The 26,913-nt window shown below is 38.0% G+C and overlaps 1 protein-coding gene across 5 annotated transcripts in view; it reads left to right on the top strand.

Annotated features, from left to right (window-relative positions):
• GRIA3 (glutamate ionotropic receptor AMPA type subunit 3) overlaps window positions 1-26,913 on the top strand; it is a 443,444-nt gene that overhangs the window by 394,532 nt on the left and 21,999 nt on the right. For 4 of the 5 annotated variants that reach the window (XM_066249169.1, XM_066249168.1, XM_066249166.1 and 1 more), the window contains one exon: window positions 22,619-22,866. In XM_066249169.1, the coding sequence (XP_066105266.1) occupies window positions 22,619-22,866 (248 nt within the window). Of the gene's footprint in view, window positions 1-22,618; window positions 22,867-23,427; window positions 23,543-26,913 lie in introns of all 5 variants that reach the window. The other variant, XM_066249171.1, reaches the window with a different exon arrangement.

The following is a 26,913-nucleotide window of genomic DNA, read 5'->3' as shown; positions in this document are numbered from 1 at the left end:
TCTCTCATTTTATCATTGTAAGGACACTATGAGCTGGATCATATTACCATCCCCATTTTTCAAATGAGGAAACTGAGACTCAATGAAGTTATATGACTTGCCCAAAGTCACAGATACCAAAACCTGGTCTTTATAACTTTATGACCTATATTTTTAACCAGTGTTCTATGCACCAAAAGAAAACACAGATTTCACCATGGACAGGCAAGGCTCTTGTAGAACATGGGTAACTGGGTATTCCTTTTATAGTAGTCATGCTAGCCAAAGCAGAATAAAGAAAGGGCAGGATCAAGACCTGAGCATGAAGAACATGAGTGTAAAGAAGTATGTTAATTTGTGTTTGAGTGTGTATATCAAACTAAGTGGTTATCTGACTACTTCTCTAAATGAAGAAACAACAAATTAGCATCTTCTTCTGTCATTTTGCACGTGGAGACCATTGCATTGGTCCCCAATGATGAAGATCAGTGAAACCTAATCATTTTGTGAAGATACTCCAATGTACTGCAGAGTTTGTGTCAGGACTTATGAACACCAGAAAATAAATTTTCCCACAGCTTTAATGGTTGGTGGTGTTTTTGCCAGACAGAATCCCAGCCAGCCACTTTTTAAAATCAGCATAGCACTATTAAAAATAATACTTACCAGAACACTCTTAACATAGCAAGAAGGAAGTGACAAAACTATACTCAGTCATTCAAAGTTGAGAGCCACAGGAGAAGGTCAAATTGGAATTAAACATTTTAGTGGCCCCATTTGGCCTTATAAGATATTCTCTACTAAGCATCTAGTGAATTAGCATTGATTCTAGTCTGTGCCTCAGTAGCACTGACAACATATAACCTGGCACCATGCTTCCTCCCACACACATGTGCCACTGGATTTATCAGAGTGACACCCCACCTGTCTTGATTCCTCTTCCTTCCAGTTTTCTTCTGGCAGAATTCTCAAACAAACCAAATCATACAAAGGTGGTGGATATGGGTTGTGTTATCCTCCCATTTGCTATGATGGCATAATCTAATTTATTGAGGACTTACTACATACCAGACACTATGCTGGGTGTTTTCTTTAAATTATCATACTTAATATTCTATCTCCATTTCAGAGATAATTAGTAGTGTCTTAGTGAAATTTAAAAAATTTGTCCAAGTTAAACATAAGGATTGATCTCTAATGGTAGGATTTAGGATTTCGTGATAGGCTAATGGAGTTTTTTACCTCATAGCATATTAAGTTTTAAAGGTAAACCAAAGAAGATTAAGGCTATATAAAATCATGTCAAAATGGCAGGTCAAAGAGTAAACCTCAGTCAACCCACTGGCATTTTGGTCAATGTAGTCACTAGCAATTTTTCTCCAATGAGAAAGCAGTGTGGAGTAGTAGAAAAAGCACAGGTTTTGAAAGCCAACAGACCTAGGATTTGAGTACTAATCTGCCACTTCATGTCTATGCAATGTTGGAATTATCACTCTTTGAGCTTTGAAAGGGGGTAAGGGAGTCAAATGTGACAATCTAATTAAGTATATAGACTTTGGACCTGGCCAGATGTCTCAATGGATAAAGCAGTGTCCCAGCATACTGAGGTTGCAGGTTCAATCCTTGGTCAGGGCATGTACGAGAAGCAATCATTGTGTACACAACTAAGTGGAACAATGAGTTGAAGCTTCTCTCTCTCTCTCAATCAATGGGGAAACAAATAATACAGACTTTGGTGTCAAATAATCTGGATTTAAATCTCAACTATTCCATTTATTAATTCAGTTAACATGCTATGTGACAGATCTTGTTCAAAGTACTCAAAAAAACTTCGTGTGCTCATTATAGTAGATGAGACCAAAAAAATATATAAGCAAATAGGCCCTGGCCAGTTGGCTCAGTGGTAGAGTGTTGGCCTGGCGTGCAGGAGTCCCGGGTTCGATTCCCGGCCAGGGCACACAGGAGAAGTGCCCATCTGCTTCTCCACCCCTCCCCCTCTCCTTCTTCTCTGTCTCTCTCTTCCCCTCCCGCAGCCGATGCTCCACTGGAGCAAAGTTGGCCCAGGCGCTGGGGATGGCTCTGTGGCCTCTGCCTCAGGCGCTAGAATGGCTCTGATTGCAGTGAAGCAACGCCCCAGATGGGCAGAGCACCGCCCCCTGGTGGGCATGCCGGGTGGATCCCAGTCGGGCACATGCGGGAGTCTGTCTGACTGCCTCCCCGTTTCCAACTTCAGAAAAATACAAATATATATAAGCAAATAGATAAGTAACATATAAGTTTCAGTTGGTGTTAAGTGAAATGGAAACAAAAATCCTAAGCAGATAATGAGCCAAAATGTTGGGAATTGGGAGTGCTATTTTATCTTGGCTGAGTAAGAAAGGCCTCTCTGTTGAGGTGACATTTTACCAACCACCTGAATGAAGTGAGGGAGAAGATTATGGAAACATGAGGTGAAGTGGGGTGAAAAGAAATGCATTCCATATGTAATAGAATGAGCAAAGGCCCTGACATGGGAATGTGCATGGTAGTTTTGAGGATAAAGTCCTATGTGACTGGAGTGAAGTAAGAGAGGGAAAGAGTGGTAGGAGTGCGGGCAGTGAAGACAAACCAAAACCTGCTGTGCTGGGGTTTGTGCTGGGCTTTTTAAGCCCTGGTAAGGACTTTGGATTTTATTCTCTGTTTAATAGGAAGTCATTGCAAGGACTTTCAGCAGAGGAATAACATGACCAGTTTATGTGCAAAAGGATCATGCAGACTGCTAGGTGAGGGTGCCGTTTAAGGTGCAGGGAGACAAGTTAAGAAGTGTGTACAATATTTCAAGTGAAAAGTGACTGGCTTGGACTACCATGAAGCTTATAAAAAGTGGTTGTATTCTGAATATATTGTGAAGATTGAGCTGACGGGGTATGGGATGTAAGACCAAAGGGAGAAGTCAAGGATGACAACAAGGACTCTGACTTGAGCAATGGAACAAATTGAATGGAAATGCCATTTTCTCTGATGGAGATCACTTGAGGAGTAGCTAGTGGGGGTGGAGCAGTACCCAGAGTTGCATTTTGGTCATGCTAAATTGGAGATACCTATGAGAATCTAAGTGGAGATGTCAAGTAGGCAGTTAGATTAACAAGTCTGGAGTTTGTAGAGGTCAGGACTAGAAATTTTGCCAGCTGTATCATCTGTACCAAAAAATAACTTCTATAAGCATCAGTTTCCTCATCAATAAAATGGAAATAATATTTGTTTCATGTGTCATTTTGAGGATTCACAATAATGTATGCAAGGTATGAAGCATCATTCCTCGTGCAAATAAGTGCTAAATAAATGGTAGCCTTCTCATTGTCGGTATTTATTGCAATAACTGGCAGCTAGCTATTGCTGTTGTAGAATCTTTTTTGTTTGTGCTAAATCTGGTCTTAATATTAAAATCACCTAGGAATACTGAATATTAGAATCACCTTTTTTTTCATGTTGGCTCCACTTTAGGCTGATTAAATCAAAACCATAGGACCGTGATGGTGAACCTGTTTATAAATACTGCCCACTTTTGCAGTGCTGGTCAACCTGGTCTCTCCCGCCTGCTAGTGGGCATTCCAGCTTTCATGGTGGGCCAATAACAGTGCTGTTTGGTTTCTCTGCTACTGCCTACCATGAAAGCTGGAACACCCACTAGTAGGCGGGAGGGACCAGGTTGACCAGCACTGCAAAAGTGGGTGGTTTTTATAAAAAGGTTCGCCATCACAGCCATAGGAGCATTGATCAGTAGCTTTCCAGGTACATATTACTTACAGATAGAGAACAGATGAGCATGCTTTAAAGGGAACTTCTCTTCATTTTAGCTCAGTTTACATTTTGGGAAAACTAACTCTCTCCAAAAAAACACTAAGTGGAAATTTGGGGCTCTTTTTGATATCCCTAAACAAATTACTTCTCCTTTTTTTATTTTTTTCCTTAGTATGAAAATAATTTTTGCTCTAAGGACCTAGAAGAAATAGCCACTGTGGAAACTCAAAACATTGCAATTCTAGGATAAATTTTTCTCCTCAATAGAAAAGTATTTGTTTCTCTCATTTCCTAGACTTTGTATTTTTAGGTTTCGCCTCTGAATTCCAGCTGATTGATGTAAGACTAATAAGAGTATTGAAATTCTCTTTTAAATATCTTAGTCATAGGAAATAAAAATACAGTTGGAAAGTGAAATCCATTTGGTCAAGGACAATAGGCTCTAGATTGCTGAAGATAGATTGCTGGAAAAAACAACTCTAACAAGCTGAAAGAAATGACCTTGGAGTGTTCAATAGTTATGGCAGGTCTGAGGGTAATCCATTGCTTGAGAGTCAGGGAATTTGAGGCTTTGCTCTAGTTAGCAGTAAAAGGGTGTGGCAGGCACACTTTCTCTGTGGCCCATTCTCTGTCCCCAAAATAGATTCTGCAGTCTAAAGGCTAGGGTATGTAGTTAGCAAAGTTAGCTTTCTACCACATGCACACACCTCTCCCTTAACCAGTTCAGTGTCTACCATTAGATTATCATTAATTTAGTTATGTTTTGATTTTTGCTGAAATTCAAGTTCTCTTGCAAAGGGATCACATTTTAGGCTGCCTTTTTAGGATGGTTTTCTATTACTTATTCCTTAGTGGGAATGTTTCCAATCCTTTTCTGTGACCAGGGTGGGGTGGGGGAAGGGCATCTTATACCTGGTAAAGCAAATGGGGAAGAAATGGTATTGCCCAGGTGGGAGATTGAAAATTGAGGAGTATCAGAAACCATAAAAATTGATTTAGTCTCTCTAGATAACAGCCCTAAATACTCCATATTTATTCTCAAAATAAAGAGAAACATAATTTGTTGACTTCTGCTTTTAAAGTGTAGCTTTCATGTGGGTGAAAGGCAAAACATCTTGGTCTCCAATCTCACTTTTCAGGGAGGAAATAATAGAAATATCATGCCCCTGAAGTTTTGCAAAAATATAGGCACCATTTCAAGCAGAATTTATGTGGACTTGGTCCAATTCTAGTGTATGATTTACAGTCATCCCTTAATCCACCCAGGAACAGTATAATGTTTGTGAGCACAGACTCTGGAGCCTGCATAAGGGAGTCCCAGCTCCACTACCTACTAGTAGTATTGCCTTGGGCAAATTACTTCTCTGTGCCTGTTTCTGCACTTTTAAAATAGGATAGTAATATATATTTCATAGAGTTGTTATGAATATTACATGAGTTAAAAGAGCTTGAAACAAAGTATAGGCTCTATCGACATTTGGTGCCAGATCATTATTCGTTGTGAGGTGTCCGTGCATTGTAGAATATCTAGCAACATCGCTGGCTTCTCTGCACCATATACAGAAGCACTCCTCTCCCCAAGTTGTGACAATAAAAAAAATGTTTCCAGTTGTTGCCAAATGTCTCCTGGGAGGCAAAATGGTTGCTAATTGAGGGCCACAGGGGTAGATGATATGGTTTCCCTTCCTTTATCCTCCCAGAATAGAACTATTGGACCTCAGAACTATTTTCTCCAAGAGTATATTGAATCTAGCTTTCAAAGTCATAGAGCCACCAATGTTACTTTCAATCCACTTCAAATATTCTTAGTCTGACTGACTAGGCAAGAAAAGCCAAAGACAAATCAGAATAGAAATCTGACTTTGCATACCAGGGAGGGACACCAGAAAGGTCACTGGAAACTTATCTGGGTTGTCACCTGCACCTCTGGAAAAGAAACACTGGAAAATAGTACATCTTGAAGTAGAAGGAAATCTTCCTCTGGGCTTTACAGCCAAGCATGGCAATGTTAGGCAAAAGAATTTGGAATGTGTACTTGACTTTTGAGAGCAAAACGCAATTTCTAGGCAAAAGGTGACCTCCAACTTTAATGCAGTTATCTAAAATCCCAACCCCCAAAATAACTCAGCAATGATCAGAATACACCAAATAAAAACTAAGAAACTAGTATTTCTTTTCCCTTCTTCCCCCTGCTTTCACCAATTCACAGTCACGTGGCAGTTGCTGATTGTCTAAGGCAAAAGGAACTGACAAGCATTACTTGTCTGAATGTTCAGAAATGTGCCAACCAAAGTGCAGGGAAAAAATACAATGAGATTCAGGTTTTGGTCATGCTTTATAAATGAAATTATTTCCTGTGTGCCTTGCTCTAAATCACAGTAGAAACCTCTTTGTAAAAATTTTTAATTCAGTAATTCCTGTTTCCACGTGCACCTCATCAGATGTGGAAGAAAAACATGTGTCAAATTCATTCGGCAAGCCAGATTTACTCTTCTTCTTCTACCCCAAATTGCTCTGATTCTATCAAAAGGTTAAAAGTAAACACAAGTGACCTGTTACAGGGTTACAATGCATAACAAGAATATTCACTTATTCCAGTCCTTAGTGGGACAGGATTGGGGTTAATTTACAATTTATCTTATTTAAAAAAAATTTAAACAAAAACAAATTTAAAAACACATATTTTTGAAGGTGAGTTGGTCTCTTTCACCAAAAAGGATAGTGTCAGCATTAGAGTTGAAGAGGTTTAGCTTGTAATGAAAAGGAAAAAAAACTGTTTGTAGCCTTGAATTCAGCAGACTTGGATGGTGTCTCAGCTTTGTTCCTCATTAGCTTTGTGACCTGGGGCAAGATACTGAGCCAGTAGCAAACTCTGGTTTTCTACATTAGAAGCCATTCAGGGTGGCATTCTGGGACATATATGGAGAATGTGTTTGCATAGCAAGCACACAGTTTCTCCCAGACTCATTTGTTTGTGGTGACTTTGAAGTGGATTAATGGAAATGGGTGGGTAAACTAAAGCACATTGTGGCACCTCTTAAAATTGCTACTGGCCTTACCCTCTCTTGCCCTGGATTTTCTCATCTATAAAATGGGCATTCATTCTTTTGTTCAACGAATATCTGTTGAGCACCTGAGTGCCAGACACTGTTCTGGGTGCTAGGGATTAATCAGTGAACAAATAGTACTTGCTAATCCTACCTCACAAGGTTGCTATGGGGTTTAAATCAGATGTATATGCAATATCACCGGACAACCATAAAGCCTTAAGCAAATAAAAGGTTTAAAGAAATAAAACTACCTGCTTCTGGTTGTGATATGACTAGTCTCTCTGAGTAAAAAAGGAGAATATTAAAAAGGTTGTATGCAGGCAAAACACTCTTGCCACAAGTATCTCCTCTTCAGAGGCCTAACCATAAAGAATTTCTATACACCTGAGATTATAACACATTAAAGAACTTAAGAATTGTCCTACCTCTTCAGGCTTTGCTCATTCCCCAATTCTCCTACCATGCCCACCCCAGTGGGATACAAAAATACCTTGTGCTTTTTCAATGCCATGACACTAAAAAAGAAAAATAAAAGAGGGAAGAAAGAAGTGGAGGTTAGGAGCTCTCTTGAACAGTTGAATTGCCAGCTTTCTTTCCTTCCAGTGCTTAACCTTGCAAGGATGATCCGTCTTTATTCCAGTATTTGAAAAACTCAGTGAGACAACATTTGCTCCCAAATGTTAAGGAGATCACAGGAAGCACATAGGGGTCCATAAGTGCTCAGTTAAGGCAAACAGAGGCCCAAAGCCACCATTTTGAATTTATACCAGCTACCAAGGCCACCTGAACCTTTATTAAAAGCAAAAGTTTCAGAGGGGGCTAAATAATTCAGAATAAAAGGCAAAGTATAGTTTTTAATGATATTTTATTAATTAAAAGTACAATCCACTTCCTGCTGTTGTGAACAGCTGTGACTGTTGTGACTGATTAGATTTAGATTTTTTAATTACTTTTGTTTTCCTAAAGATTTTTTCTTTTCTTCTAAAGTCTTACTTTAGTCAATAGAAATTAGATTCTGTTTTTAAAAACAATTAATGAGATAGGAAGACCTGAAAATGGCAGCGGAGTAGGCAGATGCACAGACTCCCAGCTATCACCACCAAACTGGAATACAAATCAACTTAGGAAAAATCAGCATGAAAAATCAACTCTGAACTACAAGAACAGCTCTCAAAAACCAAGGAAGAAGCCACAACAAACCTTGTAGGGAGCACCTGAATTTCCCCTGCTTACAGGAATGGAGGGGAGAGGGAGGCTGAGAGCCCAGAGGAGCTCTCACTACAGGGAAAAGAGCAGAAAATACTGCTCACAGCCACTTGCCTGGCGACCAGAGAGTGAGGTGTGTTGAGAGGGCCGGCTTGTCTTCCAAGTAGAAAGGGGAGAGAGAGGGACAAACGGTGAGGAGCAGAGGTATTCAGGGGACAACCTAAAAAAGCTGACTCATCCAGTACTGGAGGCAGCCATAGCTGGGGGAGGGACTGATCCTTTCACAAAACAGAACTGAATTGCTTCCAGATCACAGATCTCCAGACATCTATCCAGCTCCAATCAGCACAATAAGACACAGCTGAAAACAAGAAGTGTGGAGGAGGGGCAGTAACTCAGGTCTCCATGGAGATCTGATATACACCTTACCCTACTGAAGCTAAACACCCTGCCCCCAGAGAGATTAGTTGGCCGAAGAGGCCTTCAGAGTCTCACATTACACCCATCACATTTCTGGATACAGTTTCAAGAAAGGCCCATGCTGAGATCAGTAAACAAGACTATCACCTGTTAAGAAATCAAGACTTCAAAGTGGGCCAAAACCAAAAGTGGATTACAAATAATAACTGATGCCAACCCAAGAAGACCTACAAATAACACAATTGAAAATTGGAGGCAGACAACACCAAGCCTAGACTCAACCAGCTCTATAAGGAAAACACCCAAACACAAACATAATGAGAAGACAAAGAAGTACAATCCAAATGAAACCACAAGAGAAACCTTGAGGAGTTGAACTGAGTGATATGGAAATAACCAAACTTCCAGATACGGAGTTCAAAAAAATGACTGTAAGGATGCTTAGGGACCTTAGAACAACAATGGATGGTCATGACAAACACCTAAATAAAGAAATAGCAAGTATAAAAAAAGATATTGAAATATTAGAAAAGAATCAGTCAGAGATGACAAACACAATATCAGAAATGAAGACCACAATGGAAGGAATTAAAAACAGGATGGATAGAGCTGAGGATCAGATCAGAGAGTTGAAGGATAACTTGAATGAAGGCAAGAAAGCAGAGAAGAAAAAACAAAAGAGACTCAAAAAGTCTGAGGAAACTCTTAGAAAGTTCTGTGACAACATGAAGAGAAATAACATCTGCATCATAGGGATTCCTGAAGAAGAGAAAGAATAAGGGATAGAGGCATTGTTCAATCGTATCCTAGCTGAAAACTTCCCTAAATTAATGTAGGAGAAACTATCACAAGTTCAAGAAGCACAAAGAACTTTATTAAAGAGAAACGCAAAGAAACCTACACCAAGATACATCATAATGAAAATACCAAAGCTAAGTGATAAAGAGAAAATATTAAAAGCTGCTAGAGAAAAAAAGGCTATCACCTACAAAGGAGCCCCCATAAGGATGACATCAGACTTCTCAACAGAAACACTTGAGACCAGAAGGGAATGGCAAGAAATATTCAAAGTAATGCAGAACAAGAACCTACAACCAAGACTACTTTACCCAGCAAGGCTATCATTTAAAATTGAAGGAGAAATAAAAAGCTTCACAGACAAAAACAAACAAACAAAAAAAAAACTCAAGGAATTCATTACAACCAAACCAATGCTGCAGGAAATGTTAAGAGGCATGGTGTAAACAGATCAATGTGGGAAAAGAACATCGCAAAAGAGGAATACAGCTTTAAAGAATAAAATGACAATAAAAAACTACATATCAATAATAACCATAAATGTAAATGGATTAAATGATCCAATCAAAAGACATAGGGTAGCTGCATGGATAAGAAAACAAGACCCATACATATGCTGTCTTCAAGAGACACACCTTAAAACAAAAGATGCACATAGACTGAAGGTAAAAGGATGGAAAAAATATTTCATGCAAATGGAAATGAAAAAATAGCTGGGGTAGCAATACTTATATCCAACAAAATGGACTTTAAAACAAAGAATACAGTAAGAGATAAAGAAGGCCACTACATAATGATAAAGGGAGCAATCCAACTGGAAGATATAACTATTATAAATATCTACGCACCTAATATAGGAGCACCTAAATGTATAAAGCAGACTTTGATGGTTATAAAGGGCGAGATCAACAGCAATACTATAAGAGTAGGGGATTTCAATACCCCACTAACATCATTAGATAGATCCTGAAGAAAGAAAATTAACAAAGAAACAACAGACTTAAAGGACACACTAGATCAACTCGATTTAATAGATATCTTCAGAACCTTTCACCCTAAAGCAGCAGAATATACATTCTTTTCAAGTGCTTATGGTACATTCTGTAGGATAGACCACATGTTAGGGCTCAAAAGTGACCTCAACAAATTTAAGAAGATTGAAATCATATCAAGCACTTTCTCTGATCACAATGGCATAAAACTAGAAATCAACCACACTGAAAAGCTCAAAAATTCTCAAACACATAGAAACTAAATAGCAGGTTGTTGAATAACGAATGGATTAAGAATGAGATCAAAGAAGAAATAAAAAAATTTCTAGAAACAAATGACAATGAGCATACAACAACTCAAAATTTATGGAACACAGCAAAAGCAGTACTGAGAGGGAAGTTCATAGCTCTACAGGCACACTTTAAGAAACTAGAAAAAGCTCAAATAAACAACTTAACCCTGCATCTAAAAGAACTAGAAAAAGAACAGCAAATAAAGCCCAAATGTAGTAGAAGGAAGGAAATAATAAAGATAAGAGCAGAAATCAATGACATAAAGGCTAAAGAAACAATACAGAGGATCAATGAAACTAGGAGCTGGTTCTTTGAAAAGCTAAACAAGATCGATGAACCTTTAACAAGACTCCCCAAGAAAAAAAGAGAGAGGACTCAAATAAATAAAATTAGAAATGAGAGTGGAGAAATAACAATTGACACAACAGAAATACAAAATATTGTGAGAAAATACTATGAAGAACTGTATGCCAAAAAACTAGACAACCTAGATGAAATGGACAACTTCCTTGAAACATACAATCTTCCAAAAATCAATCTGGAAGAATCAGAAAACCTAAACAGACCGATTACACCAAATGAGTTTGAAACAGTTATCAAAAAACTCCCAACAAAGAAAAGTCCTGGGCCTGATGGCTTCACAAGTGAATTCTACAAAATATTCAATGAAGAACTGACTCCTATCCTTCTCTAGCTATTTCAAAAAATTCAAAAGGAAGGAAGGCTTCCAAGCTCCTTTTATGAGGTAGCATAATATTGATTCCAAAACCAGGCAAGACAACACAAAGAAAGAAAATTATAGGCCAATACCCCTGATGAATATAGATGCTAAAATCCTCAACAAAGTATTAGGAAACTGGATCCAAGAATATATGGGGAAAATCATACACCAGGATCAAGTGGGATTTATTCTAGGGAGGCAAGGCTGGTACAATATTCGCAAATCAATCAATGTGATTCATCACATAAACAAAAGGAAGGAGAAAAACCACATGATAATTTCAATAGATGCAGAAAAAGCATTTGATAAAATCTAGCATCCGTTCATGATGAAAACTCTCAGCAAAGTGGGAATACAGGGAACATACCTCAACATGATAAAAGGCATCTATGACAAACCCACAGCCAACATCATACTCAATGGGCAAAAATTAAAAGCAATCCTCTTAAGAACAGGAACAAGGCAGGGGTGCCCCCTTTCACCACTCTTATTCAACATAGTCCTGGAAGTCCTAGCCACAGCAATTAGACAAGAAGGAGAAATAAAAGGCATTCAAGATGGAAAAGAATAAGTAAAACTATCATTATTTGCAGATGATATGATATTGTATATAGAAAACCCTAAATTCTCAGTCAAAAAATTAATGGACCTGATAAATGAATTCAGCAAAGTGGTAGGATATAAAATTAATACTCAGAAACCAGAGGCTTTTTTATACGCCAACAGTGAACAGTCAGAAAGGGAAATTAAAGAAACAATCCTCTTCACTATTACAACCAAAAAAATAAAGTACCAAAGAGTAAATTTAACCAAGGAGACTAAAGACTTGTACTCGGAAAATTATAAAACATTGATAAAAGAAATCGAGGAAGATATAAACAAATGGAAGCACATACCCTGTTCATGGTTAGGAAGAATAAACATTATTAAAAAGTCTATATTACCCAAAGCAATCTATAAATTCAATGCAATACCAATTAAAATACCAATGACATACTTCAAAGATATAGATCGCATATTCCAAAAATTTATATGGAACCAAAAGAGAACACTAATAGCCTCAGCAATCTTAAAAACGAAGAATAAAGTGGGAGGTATCACACTTCCTGATATCAAGTTATACTACAAAGCCATTGTACTCAAAACAGCCTGGTACTGGCATAAGAACAGGCATATAGATCAATGGAACAGAACAGAGAACCCAGAAATAAACCCACAGCTCTATGAACAACTGATATTTGACAAAGGAGGTAAGGAAATACAATGGAGTAAAGACAGCCTCTTTAATAAATGGTGTTGGAAAAATTGGACAGCTACCTGCAAAAAAAATGAAACTAGACCACCAACTTACACCATTCACAAAAATAAACTCAAAATGAATAAAAGACTTAAACATAAGCCATGAAACCATAAGCATCTTAGAAGAAAACATAGGCAGTAAGCTCTCTGACATCTCTCGCAGCAATATATTTGCTGATTTGTCTCCACAGGCAAGTGAAATAAAAGACAGAATAAACAAATGGGACTATATCAAACTAAAAAGCTTTTGCACAGCTAAAGATAATAAGAACAGAATAAAAAAAACTACACAATGGGAGAACTTATTTGACAGTATGTCTGATAAGCGTTATTAAGCAAAATTTATAAAGAACTTGTAAATCTTAACACCAGGAAGACAAACAATCCAATCAAAAAATGGAAAAAAGAAATGAATAGACACTTCTCCAAAGAGGACATACAGATGGCCAATAGGCATATGAAAAATGCTCAACATCATTAATCTGTAGAGAAATGCAAATTAAAACCACAATGAAATATCACCTCACACCTGTCAGAATGGCGCTCATCAACAAAACAACACAGAATAAGTGCTGGCGAGGATGTGGAGAAAAGGGGACCCTCCTGCACTGCTGGTGGGAATGCAGACTGGTGCAGCCTCTATGGAAAACAGTAGGAGATTCCTCAAGGAATTGAAAATCGAACTGCCTTTTGACCCATCTACCCCACTTTTAGTAATATACCCCAAGAATACCATAGACCTGTTCCAAAAGGAGAAATGCACCCCCATGTTTTTGGCAGCATTGTTCACAATAGTGAAGATCTGGAAACAACCCAAGTGTCCATCAGAGAGTGAGTGGATTAAAAAACTTTGGTACATATAAATATATACTATAGAATACTACTCAGCCATGAGAAATGATGGCATCGGATCATTTATAATAAGATGGATGGACCTTGGTAACATTATACGGAGTGAAATAAGTAAATCAGAAAAAACTAAGAACTATATGAATCTTTACATAGATGGGACATAAAAATGAGATTCAGAGACATGGACAAGAATGTGATTGTAATGGGGGGCGCGGTGGGAGGGATGGGGCGGGAAGGAGAGAGGGGTGGTGGGGGGAGGGGAGGGGCACAAAGAAAACCAGATAGAGGTGACGAAAACAATTTGACTTTGGGTGAGGTGTATACAGCATAATCAAATGTCAAAATAATCTGGAGATGTTTTCTCTCAACATATGTACCCTGATTTATCAATGTCACTGCATTAAATTTAATAAAAAAAATTTAAAACACAATTAATGATACTTTTAAAAAAAGTACAATCCAGAGAAGAAATTGACCAAATTATTAAGCGATAAATAGTCCACAATAAAATTCGAGAAGGCAGCCTGATTAGTGGTTGCACAATGGATAGAGCCTCGTCCTGGGATGCTGAGGACCAAAATTCGAAACCACAAGATCACTTCCTTGAGCATGGGCTCATTCTGCTTGAGCACAGGGTTGCCAGCTTGAGTGTGGAATCATAGGCGCAATCCCATGCTCACCGGCTTGAGCCCAAAGTTCACTGGTTTGAAGCCCAAAGTGACTTGCTTGAGCCCAAGGTCACTGGTTTGAGCAAGAGGTCACTGGCCTGGCTTGAGGTCCCTGGTCAAGGCACGTATGAGAAGCCATTAATGAACAACTGAAGTGATGCAACTATGAGTTAATACTTCACATCTCTCCCTGTCTCTCTCTCTCTTTCTCTTTCTCTCTCTCTTTCTCATTAAAAAATAAATAAAATAAAATAAATTAAAATAAAATAAAATTAGAGAAGGCAAAAATGAGTGAAAGGCATTTCTGTTTGAAACTCTTGCCACTTCCCCGTTTGTTCACAGGTCTGGCCTTCTCCAGCCCCTAAAAGGCACCTTTTACAATGCCAAGACACCCACTCTCCTTTCTGAGACATGAATTCTCTATTTAAATAAAAACGGTCCCTTGCTCAAGGGTAACAAAAGCCCTTATAATATTAATGAACACCTCCATGAGGACCAAGACTACTGATGGCAAAAAGGGAGTACAGGGTGAAACTCTGAGGGAGAAAAACAGTGAAATTAAGGGAGAGGGGTAGAGGCTAAAAACCCAAAATCATATCTAGCCTTTCTTTGACATGTTTATACAAGGTTAGACTTGTACATACAGTGATAGAATGGACAATATAGCATAATGACAGCAGTGGCCAAAACATAAATACATGAAGCTAGACCATCCCCCTTTGAGGAACAATGGAATGCAAAGTATCTAAAACCATCTTCCTCTGACCTTTCCTTCATTCTGTCCATTCAATATCCACTCACAACATGCATTGTATATGTTTGGGGCATAGCGATGTCATAAACACTATTGCAAGTAGATGTAATACTCTACTTGCAAATTATGTAATACTTGTCTGCAAGCTGACAGTAGAGTAACCACTAATACCATTAGCAGATTATGTCTTTGTTGACAGCTATGCTTTAAAAAATTATTGGTCTGTTTTGTTATCTACATATCTGTTTTGTTATCTACACTATCAACACATCTAAATATACCTGTTGAAGTTTGTCACAGTGAAAAATTACGCTCATGTTCGGAACATGAGAAGAGATGGTCTCATTTTCCTTTGTTCTAGTGCTACTATGTTGAGTATACTGTGGTCTATTCTAGGAGCCACATTTTAGGAGGAATTTTAAAAAGTAAAATATGTCTAGATGATGGTGACCAGAAAGGGAGGGAGATGACTAGAATTTGTGTCATATAAATAACAGATGAAGGCCCTTAAAATGTTTAGACTACAAAAGAGACAATAAAGAGTGACATGGTAGTAGTACTCTTCAGGCTGTATGTCATGTGAAGGAGGCAGCATATTTATTTTCTATCATTTCAGAGGGTAGAATTAGGACCAGTGGATAGAACTATAATTTTAGCATTAATTCATTCCACAAATACATAGTTAGAGTTTCCTGCATGCTGAGCATTAAGCTACACAGTGGAAATGAAGAGCTCAGATTCCACCAGGGATGACACTTACAAAGCAATAGAACCAGTGCTACTTACAATGGAGAAATGGAAGTGGAGAAGAAAGACTGTTCAATTCAAGCAAAAAGCAGTAGGATCAGAAGAGAGAAAGGCTCTCATGAAGAATGCCAGCCTAACAAAAAGAAATTTCTATCAGCTTGAACTGTCCCACTATGGAGTAACCTACCTTCTGAGCCTCTTATGAGCTAGAGAGCACCTCAGCACTAAAGGCATTTGAGCAGAGTAGCCATTGCTGCACTTGATAAGAGGATGATACAGGTAGTTTTTAAGGTCTTGTCCATCTCTAAAAATCTATTATTCTACTAAGTCTAACTGGATGTTCTATTTACCAAGTAGATATTCTAATTTAACTCTTAGAAAAGCAGGAAATTTCATTCATCAGGTCTCCCCAGTGGCAATGTTCTGGTTAATTGGAATTTTAATGTATGTACCACAATTGAACTATAAGACATAAATTTAAAAGGAAAATTTGCTATCCTACCTATTTTTTCTCCACCAACAAGATTTTTTAAATCTAAATAAAATGATAATGATTGTTTTATGATAGTAGACCATGCGCATTCATCAGGGATCTGTCTGGAGACTCAAATATGTGAATAATACTTGAGCATATGATTTCCTCCATAAAATGAAGTAATGATCATATAAATATGGGACTGAAATAATTTATAATGTTATTAAATTCTGTCACTAAAATAAATTATGCTTTCTGTACTATAAAATATGTAACATTCTTCAGCATTTCCTGTGTGCCAGGCACTGTTCTGAGATGCATGTATTAACTCATGTAATGTCTCCCAATAAACCTTTGAAGTAGGCACTTTTTAAAAAATTATCCCATTTAATGGATAAGGAATTGAGACACATAAGAGCTAGATAATTTATGCACCTAGCAAGTGGGATTCAAACCCAAGCAGTGTGACTTTGCACTCTAAACCACTGCACTATACAGTTACCTTGTACTTAATTAGGTCTACAGAGGAATACTTTTATGCAGTGATGAGCAGTGACAAACACCAAGCAAAAAGATACAAGGTCTAAGTGGTGTGCTAAATGCACTCACTAATCAGTTAGTTCCATGCATCAATTTCACTAGGCCTGTTTCAAAATTTTACCTCAACAAAAAAGCAAATTTCTCCATCATTCACCTTAACCATTTATTACAAATAGTTGGAACAGCGACTGTGTATCCATGAAGGCTAGAGCTCAATTTTATCTACTGTTTTTGGATTAATCTGTTCCTCTTCCATTCATGTATTACTCCTTTGGGATTTTACTTGCTAATTACTCAGCAGATCTAAGAGAATTTCTTGTGACCTCTATGCATAAACACTGTTTATTTCTTCTTAGGTACAAAATGGTGCTCTGTGAGGTGAAATAAATAAATCATGGCAGGATGGAGAAAAAACAAACTTGCTATTACACATCTTGCCCTTATTTATTTTTAATTTCTCCCAGATAATTGAGCTAAGATTCAATCCCTTTATTCAGTATTTCAGCCAAAATAAGACATACTGCAGAAAGAAAGAAAGAAAGAAAGAAAGAAAGAAAGAAAGAAAGAAAGAAAGAAAGAAAGAAAGAAAGAAAGAAAGAAAGAAAGAGGAGGGAGGGAAGGGAGGGAGGGAGGGAGGGAGGGAGGAAGGAAGGAAGGAAGGAAGGAAGGAAGGAAGGAAGGAAGGAAGGAAGGAAGGAAGGAAGGAAGGAAGGAAGGAAGGAAGGGTGCCAGTGGGTTTTTTTTCTTCTTTTTGGTCTGAATATTACACTGTCAATTAACACTAGTTAGGAAGATAAACATCTCAGCTTAATTTTTCTCAGTTGTGAGCCATTTATTCCCTACCTTTCACTGCCTTCAGAATTCAATCAACCAGGGCCCAATCATTTGTGCCACTAACTAACTTTGCATTTGCTGCATTCATTAATATCTGCTGCATGGACCCCATGCACATTTAAAGTGCATACCATAAGGACTGACATTTATTCTCTTAGAAATATATCATTACCTAAAGGAATAAACCTTTTAACCTGTATCAGCAATCAAAGAACTCAAGTAAATGATGAAGTAAATGAGTCCAAATGGTAGTGCACTTGGATCAGAATTCATGGACATATTTGTCCTTGGCTTATAAATTTATCTTTGGAAGTAATGGCCTATTTGTAAATAGTGTAAAAGACCAATTGTTCTAACCCCCTCTCCTTGTCACAAAAGTTTGATTGAGCCTGACCTGTGGTGGCGCAGTGGGATAAAGCATCGACCTGGAAGTGCTGAGGTCACCGGTTCGAAACCCTGGGCTTGCCTGGTCAAGGCACATATGGAAGTTGATGCTTCCAGCTCCTCCCCCCTTCTCTCTCTCTGTCTCTCATCTCTCACTCTCTCTCTCTCTCTCTCTCTCTCTCTCTGTATCTCCCTCTCCTCTCTAAAATGAATAAATAAAAACAAAAATTTAAAAAAATTAAAAAATTTAAAAAAAAGTTTGATTGGGCCAAGCTGAAGAACACAAAATACTTCTTTATATGGGCACAAAGGCACGTCCACACCATAGTGTTGACGATAATGCCAAAAAGAAAAAAAGTGAAACAGACCTAAGAGTCCTTCAGTAGGGAATTGGGTAAATAAATTATGGCATATCCATTGATTGAAATGCTAGGCAGCCATTACAAAGGAGATAAGTTTATTCTCATAAAAGTATAAATCTATGCAAAAGAATGATAAAGACCAAACTCAGTATAGTAGATACTTTTGACCTGGAAGAAGTATGCAATTAGGGAGGGTTACATAGGCAGACTTCAACTAACTTCAGAATGTTTTATTATTAAGTTTTCTTGCAGGTACATGGCTGTTCTTAACATTATTTTTTATATCTTCCTGTGCATCTGAATCATTTATTACTTTTTAATTCTTTGAGCAACTGACTAGGAAATTCCTGCTGAAATAAAATAAAATCATTGAGTATATATTTTGTTATGATGCTCAGAAATTGTTTTCTGTTTCAGATATAAAATGAGCAAACACATCAATGGGTGAAATTTCAATCTTAGAAGGCCTTGATTATTAAGGGAAAAGTTATTGATGTGGATATCAATGGAGAATAAATGGCAAAAACAAAAGATTATAAAGTATATACCCTGACTGGTTTTGCTGGGAATTGGGCCCAGTGATCTTTAGAGTAACTTCAGCTCTAGAATTCTACAGTGCTATAAAACTAGAACTGTTAGTCATTTTCTACTAACCTTTTTGTGTGTGAGAGAAAGAGAGGCAGGGAGAGAGAAACAGGAACATCTAGCTGCTCCTGTATGTGCCCTGACCAGAGAATCGGACTAGCAACTTCTGTTCTCTGGGACAATGGTCCAACCAACTGAGCTATTTGGCCAGGGCTTAATTTTTTTAATTCACTTATAAAGACAGCAAGAAGGAAACAGAGCGAAAGGGGAAGGGAAGAATCCATTTATTGTTTCACTCAGTCATGCATTCATTGGTTGCTTCCTGTGTGTGCCTGACTGGGGATTGAACCCCCACCTTGTCATTTTGGGATGACTCTCTTAATCAGCTGAACTAGCCAGCCAGGGCCTCTACCAACCTTCTGATATCTTTGACCAACATTCTAGTTGTCACCCTGATCAGGCCTAAGTTTCAGTTGTTAAGCAAATATATATTGAGTGCCTACCATGTATCAGGCATCCTGCTGACTGCCAAGAGGGCTACCACAGTGAATCAGGCATGGATTTAGTCCTCAAGAACACCCAGTAGCATGGGGAAGACAGACACATAGCCAACTCACCTAAATTCAATATAGTAAGCTCTAGAGCAAAGGTATGAACAAAATACTTCTGGAGGATAGCCGAGAACACACATCTGTGGGGTTAGAAGAGAGACAAAAGATTTCATAGAAGACATGAGATTTGCTCTGGATCTTGTAGGATAAATAGGAATAATTCAGGAAGAAGCAAAATCATAACCAAAGGCATAAGATGTAAAAGTGTGTGGCATATTTCAGTCAACAATGACTGGGTCATAAGAGAAGGCAGCCAAGATCCTAAAGACTCACACACAAGAAGTTGGATTTTGTCCTGTAGGTTTTAGGGAACAATTAGAGAATTTTAAACAATGAATTAATTTATCAGATTTACATTGAGAAAGATCACTTTAAGATAAATTTGAGAAATAAAATCAATAGATCAGTTAGGTGGCAATGTAGTCCAGACCAAACTCTTATGGGAGCCTGCCCTAGAGCAATGGTAATGAGACTGGAAAGAATACAAAAGGATAGATCCTACAGGCATTTCTAAATTAGAATTAACATGGCAAAATCCAAACTTTCTAGCTTCGGTGTTAGGTGCTTTACTGATAGAATTTAGGAGAACCAGGCTTTACAAGGAAGATGCTATACAGTATTTGGTTTAGAAATGTTCAACCTGAAAGTGTCTATGACAGAGGTCAAGAACCTATGGCTCACAAGCCAGATGTGGCTTTTGATGGCTACATCTGGCTCGCAGACAAACCTTTAATAAAAAAATAGTAACGTTAAAAATATAAAACATTCTCATGTATTACCATCCATTCATTTCCTACTGCTCATGTTTATGGTTGCAGGTGGCTGAAGCCAATCACAGCTGTCCTCCAGGACAACACCAAATTTTTATTAGATAATGCATAACATACATGAGTCGTTGTATGGCTCTCACGGAATTACATTTTAAAATATGTGGCATTCATGGCTCTCTCAGCCAAAAAGGTTCCCGACCCCTGATCTATGAGACTATGAGGTGAAAATGTCCACCAGCAAGACTTGTTTACTTTCTCTCTAAAACATGTCTTGCATCCAAACTTTTCCCTCCACCTCCATTTCTCCCAGCTTAGGCCATGCCACAACAATCTCTTCCCTGGGCTACTAGAAGAATCACCTAACCAATCTCCTTGTTTCCACTCTATTCCACATTAGTCAGTTCTCCATATAGCAGTTAGAATAATGCTTTAAAATTTTAATTCAGTCCTTATCACAGCCTACCTCAAAATCCTCCAATAGTTTCCTATCACACATAGAATAAATCCAAACTTTTTACCGTAACCTACAGGGCCCTACAAAATCTGGCCTCTGATTATTTTCCCAAGCTCATTTCCTACCAAACTCCTTTTTACTCATTTGGCTTTGACCATATTGGCTTTTTTGTTGTTTGTTTCTATTCTTTCTGTTCCCATCTCAGTGAACCATTTCAGTGACTCAGTGAGAACGCTGGTGAGAATCTGATTATATAAACACAATGTGTAGTATCCATTGTGATAACTCTGGAAGTCCCAGACATCTGAAATTATTTGAGCAGGTCTAAGCAGGTCTCAAAAAGGATGCAACGCAGCTGGCCAAAGTCTAGAGAAAAGCAACTAAATGAACAATCAAATGCTGAGGTAGGGGCCAGGAAACTTCATAAAAAGACACTTGAAAACAAGGCATATGTTTATCATTTCTACCATGCTATCTTACCTCTGGTCAAATATTACTTTACAATATTTCTCTAGGGCTTTCATTTCTCAGGACCTAGCTCCCAACCAAATTGTAAGTTGTGGAGTCATTGAGGCCATGCTTCCTTTATATTCTCCAGAATATCTAACATGAGCTATAAGCATTTAGGGCATATTCAAAGGACTACCTGTTTAGAGATGAAATTTAATGGCATTAAATTCAAAATTCAGAAGGGTAAAGATGAGGAATATTTGACTTGGTAGAAAGTACTAAGAGAGCTTTTTAATTGAATTTATTTGGGTGACATTAGTTAATAAAATTATACAGGTTTCAGGTATATGATTCTACAATACATCATTTGTATATTGCATTGTGTGTTCACCACCCCAAGTCAAGTCTACCTCTGTCAGCATCTATGCCCCCTCTACCCTACTCCGCCTCTCACATCCCCTTTTTCTCCTGCAATCCCCACACTTGTTGTCTGTGTCGAAAAGTTGTTTTGGGTTTGTTTTTGTTTTTTTTGTTTTGCTTAATCCCTTCACCTCTTTCACCCCACACCTTACTCCCCTGCCCTCTGACAGCTGTCAGCTTGTTCTCTGCATCTATGAGTCTGTTTCTCTTTTGTTAAAAACTAACAGTTTTGGTTTGGCCTCAACTTGAGCTGACAGAGGGTCTCTATTCACTCTATTATACTCTACACATCTCCAGTAGTGTTTTAAAATTGTTGAAAGGATGGATGAAAGACTAAATATGTTAGTGCAAACTCACGTAGCATTGATAGAAAATAATGTTCCAGTGACAAAAGCGGTCTTCATTTTTATTCTGTGTTTATCATATATCTGGAGTGCCAAGTTTATTTCTAGAAACTCCAATTCGAGACGTTGCTAACTAGAATGTGCCTATGGAAGAAAGACCAAAATTGTGAGGGTTCTGGAAATAGTATTAGATGTAGGCAGAGCTAGCCTAATGAAGAGAAGAGGAGGAGGCATAATAACAACCTCACAATATTTGAAGGACCATCATGTAGAAAGAGGAACAGAATTGCTTTGCATAACTCTAGCGGATAATACTTAATGGTAGGTGTTATAGAGAACCAAATTTCAGTTCAGAATAAGGAAGCAATTTCTTATAATCATCAATGCCCCATGCTGGAGTGGGCTGACAAAATTGGTTGACCACTCCCTTCCAATTGCCTTTCTTTTTCAGGCAGGTAAAAGATAATCACATAGCAAGATAGTGTAAGGGAGAGTTCTGCATTGAGATGAACAGTGAACTAAGAAAGTATTTTCAAACTAAACTGCAACTCATTAGTGGAACCATGACATCGATTTAGTGGGTTTTTTAAGTGAATTAGAATAAAACCGAAAATATGAGAGAGCATCACTCAAAGCAAGGATGAGTGTGGTTTTGAGAAATCTATTTTGGGACCATGTTTACATATGTATGAATGTATCTACTGGGTTGCAGTGTAACATGCTTTTCTTACTGGGATTGCAGTAAAAAAAGAAGTTTGAAAAACAGTGCACTGGGGCCTCTTCCAGTTTTAATACCTGGTAGCTCAAAGAAGTTTTATCTCTGTTGCAGAGGTCCAAAATTGCTGTTTATGAGAAAATGTGGTCTTACATGAAATCAGCAGAGCCATCTGTGTTTACCAAAACAACAGCAGACGGCGTGGCCCGAGTGCGAAAGTCCAAGGGAAAGTTCGCCTTCCTGCTGGAGTCAACCATGAATGAGTACATTGAGCAGAGAAAACCATGTGATACGATGAAAGTTGGTGGAAATCTGGATTCCAAAGGCTATGGTGTGGCAACCCCTAAAGGCTCAGCATTAAGGTGGGTGGAATAATATAACAATATCCGTGTTGTTATAGTATTCCACCTACCCTGATGCATTTTGTTGTCATTTTCTTTCTTGTGGATTTTGAGGTAACGTTTAAAAGTTTAAAATCTACAATATTCCATGGAGTTAAATAAGACGGTAAATTATGGTTTCATCTATTTAATGCATCCATTTTTTTTAATGTTCTCTCTCTGTGTTGTCCTCTCTGACTGTTTGTTGCTGTTTTAATTTTACAGTTCAACGGCTTTTTCAATTTAAATGGTAAAAGCCAAGTTTTGGTGCCATATGTGACGAATGTTAATTGCATGGATGTGGTGTTCTTGTTACCTTTTTTCTCAAAGACAATTTCCCCATCCCGCACACTTCAGTTTTGAGCAAATGTTATCCTCCATGCCACCTTCCAATATTTAACCCTGTATTTGCTGTACAGACATTTTTATAGCTCCACGTTCTGTGAAATTTAGACAATTTGTCCTCTTGTGCTCCTTTTTATACGTTAACGATTTCCTAAGCATTTGTGCATTTTCTTACAAGTTATGTTTTATCGTTTCAAGAAATGCTGTTAACCTGGCAGTATTAAAACTGAATGAGCAAGGCCTCTTGGACAAATTGAAAAACAAATGGTGGTACGACAAAGGAGAGTGCGGCAGCGGGGGCGGTGACTCCAAGGTCAGCCTCAATGTCACCACAACCGGGTACCCTTAGTGACGAGTAATCGGCAAGACTGTTATCTTATTACTGAGGAAAGAGCACAGACTCACACATAAAGCGGAATGACCAGGTTATTCCCTGCCTGGCAGCTTTGGGAACCAGAAAGGCTTCAGGGCATTGCCCACATTTTTTGATCTAACTTGGGTTCCTTCTTAAACTCCCAGACAGAGGCTCCCTCTCCACACACCCCTTCCCTCCCCACACACACCAGACTGGTTGCTTTATGAAGGCCATGGTGTGAGTTTCACTGCTCTAGGCTTTCAAGAGCCCAAGGCTTTCCCTAAAACTGTCCCCGCTTGCCTCAGCTAAGTGGCATGAGAAATCAAATCCATCTACTAAAAGTTAGGTTACAGCCTTTTTTTCCCCTAAGGCATGATGTTGCTCACAGAGGTTGGTTGGTTGATTACAGTTGGCTTCTTCAATTATGTGTTTAAGTGATGAGGTACTGTTCTCTATATGTGATGACCTATTTAAGCTGGCCCCACTTAATTTGAAAGCCAAAGAACCAGCTCGGTTTCAAGTTAAATGGGGTCTTTCTTCAATAGGCCACTTCATATAAAGACTTTAAAAGGTATTTTGTATATTTAATCAACTGCGTCGCCTAACTGTGATACCTGTGTATATGAATTCCTGATTGGCTTCCTTAGCCATGTCCTTGGTTCAGGTAGGTCAAATTGTTATCCAGGCTGCCATCATGAGAAAATTCATCTTACCTGGCATTCCTTTGACTCCTTAATGCTCTTCAAGCCTAGTAAGAATGAATAGCCTTTCTCCAAGCAACAAGAAATGGAAGCAAGTTCAGACGCTATGATACCAAATGATGAAAGGACACATTGGGTAAGTACAAGAGAGGACCTGAAAACAGAATCCTCCATGGCCCGAAGGGCATGAGAATTATATTGAAGCATGTAAGATCGGCTTTTGTACAACCAAGAATCCATGAGCATCTTAAGGTGAAGAACAGTGTTTCCTAACCACAGACCAACAGTCAGGCAAGCCAAAACTTTTCTCCTTCAAAGACAATGGTTATACCTCTGCTCCTCTCTTTCCCTCTTCATTCCTTGGGATCCTGACAGAAAAGTTAGACTACAGTATAATATGGGTATAGAAACACTAATACAGACCAGTTTCAAAAATTAAATTTAAGAATAACTTTCTTCAGCACATGATCTTACCAAGCATTGACAAGTTCTTTTATTGTAAAACCTTGATTAACCTGAACTCACCTAACCAGTACCCTAATTAACTGAATTTAGCACCCCTTCAGTACTCCACACTGATGAGAAAGCAGCAATAGTACTAAAAGAAAAGAGTGAAAGGGACTGATTTTTTTTAATCTCTTGCCAACAGATGACCTGTGGTTAGGTCACATTCAGCTCTGTCTCCTGTATCTTCTGTCCATATGGATTGACCCTCAAACATTAGAGGCTGCTTCCTTGAGAAAAGAAAGTGGATACAAGCATTTTGAGAAAAGTGTTACTAGCCAAGAATAAAACAAAATGAGTATTCTTATTGAAAATTCCATTCATCCCTTATGGATTCTAATTAATCAAGGTTTTATTGTGTGTCAAAAAACAGAAACTTCACTTTCCACCTATATGAACTAATGACTGACAGTTTAGCCAAGCTTTTGGCCCATTTGAGTTTTGGAATGGCTAGCCTGATGCCTAGAGTGTTTAGCACCTTCTTCCTGGTCTTTTTCTCATGTTAATAGCAGGCCACGGAGAAACTAAGTATATCATTGTAATGAGTTGTGGAATGAAAATTGAGCTGGATTGGATACAGTGTTCTGAGAAATTCATCATTCATACTCAGCATGGTTTAAAAGGAGCTATGAACTTTGTCAAGATGACTCTAAAACATCCACATGATGCCAAGTGCCCAGAAGTTTTCAAATAACCAAATGTTTGATGTTACATACAAAAAAATCTACAGTCTTGGCTGAATTTTCACTTTTTACTCAGATGTTTTGTTTGGTATCATGAAGATCCATACTTTAGACCAGCTATTTACTAATCACAGCCAACAATCGACTTTTTTTTCTCAGCTGATACTGCTGCAAAATTTTCAAGTAACTTAATCGCCAACCTACGATTTCCAGATTATACGATTTCCAATATGTAAATAGAAAAATATTTCAGTAGATCTTAAATGTTTTCAACTTCTTTGACCATAGTGCTACCTGCCAGGTATCCTTCAAATCACTTTTTCCAGTCATTCCTCCAGCAAACCTTTTGAAATAAATCAACCCTTTTCTCAATTATGGATAACAGTATAATCAGTGCTTTATATCCAACAATTGCTTTTTCTGTTTCTGGATTACCAAGGAGTTTGCCTTTTTCTTCTTCCTTCTTGCTACCTGCTGCTTTCTGAGAGTGAGTGAGAGAAGGGACAAGAGATGAACTTCATTCACAGTTTTACCACTGTTTAGTGGTGATGCCAAAAACAAATCAATAGAGAAGGTAGAAAAGGCAGTAAATCCTCATTAATTTGGAGCCTTCTAATTTATAATCTGTGATAAACTGGATAGGGGCCAGTCTACAATCTAACTTTATATTATCAAGGATGCAGCCAAGAGAGGTTTGTTAAGCAAATGAAAGTTTGGACTAGATTGTCAGTTAAATTTTTCCTTAAGAGAACAAAGTTTTTTCAAATGTTGGAAGCATTTATTATATATAATCATATTCATTACAAATCTGTCTGCTAAAGTAGTGCTCACAAAGACCTCCACTAAAGCACTGTTTTATAGTGAGTTTTGAATTACAAAGTAGACTTAAAGTAATAAAACTGTCATTCTTCAAACGGATTTTGTCATTTAGGACTTTTTATTCAGACAACTCTCCCCCTTTGTTAGTCCAATTAGTGAGGTTTAACTATATTAGTAAAATGGCTTGAGAATTACACTTCTTTATTGTATCTCATCCTCAGTTAACATGACAATTGATTGTTGAATATACCATCATCTCAAAGAGAAAGTGAGACCCAGAGATGGTGATGACTTTGGGAAAGTCACACAGCTAATGCTGTCACAAATCTCTATAGATATTCAGAGTCACCTCTAGTGATAATATTGTAGGTAGCAATTTTTCACATCTAACCATCCAATGAGCAATGGGAATCTGATTGCATCTGATATTATTTCCATAAAAATCAAGTTCATTCTCACTACTTTGGTTACAAGGCAACTGGCATATTTAAGCCTTTCTAGCCCTCAGTACTGATTACTAAAAATGACAGTAATCACAAAGCCTGACATTTATGAGTGCTTTTACTTTTTCAAAAACACTTCATACCTATTACCTCTGAAACCAGGAGAAGGAGAAAAACCT

The sequence above is a fragment of the Saccopteryx bilineata genome, chromosome X (genome assembly GCF_036850765.1).
Source record: "Saccopteryx bilineata isolate mSacBil1 chromosome X, mSacBil1_pri_phased_curated, whole genome shotgun sequence".
NCBI lineage: Eukaryota > Metazoa > Chordata > Mammalia > Chiroptera > Emballonuridae > Saccopteryx > Saccopteryx bilineata.
This window is presented reverse-complemented; position numbering and strand designations above follow the sequence as displayed.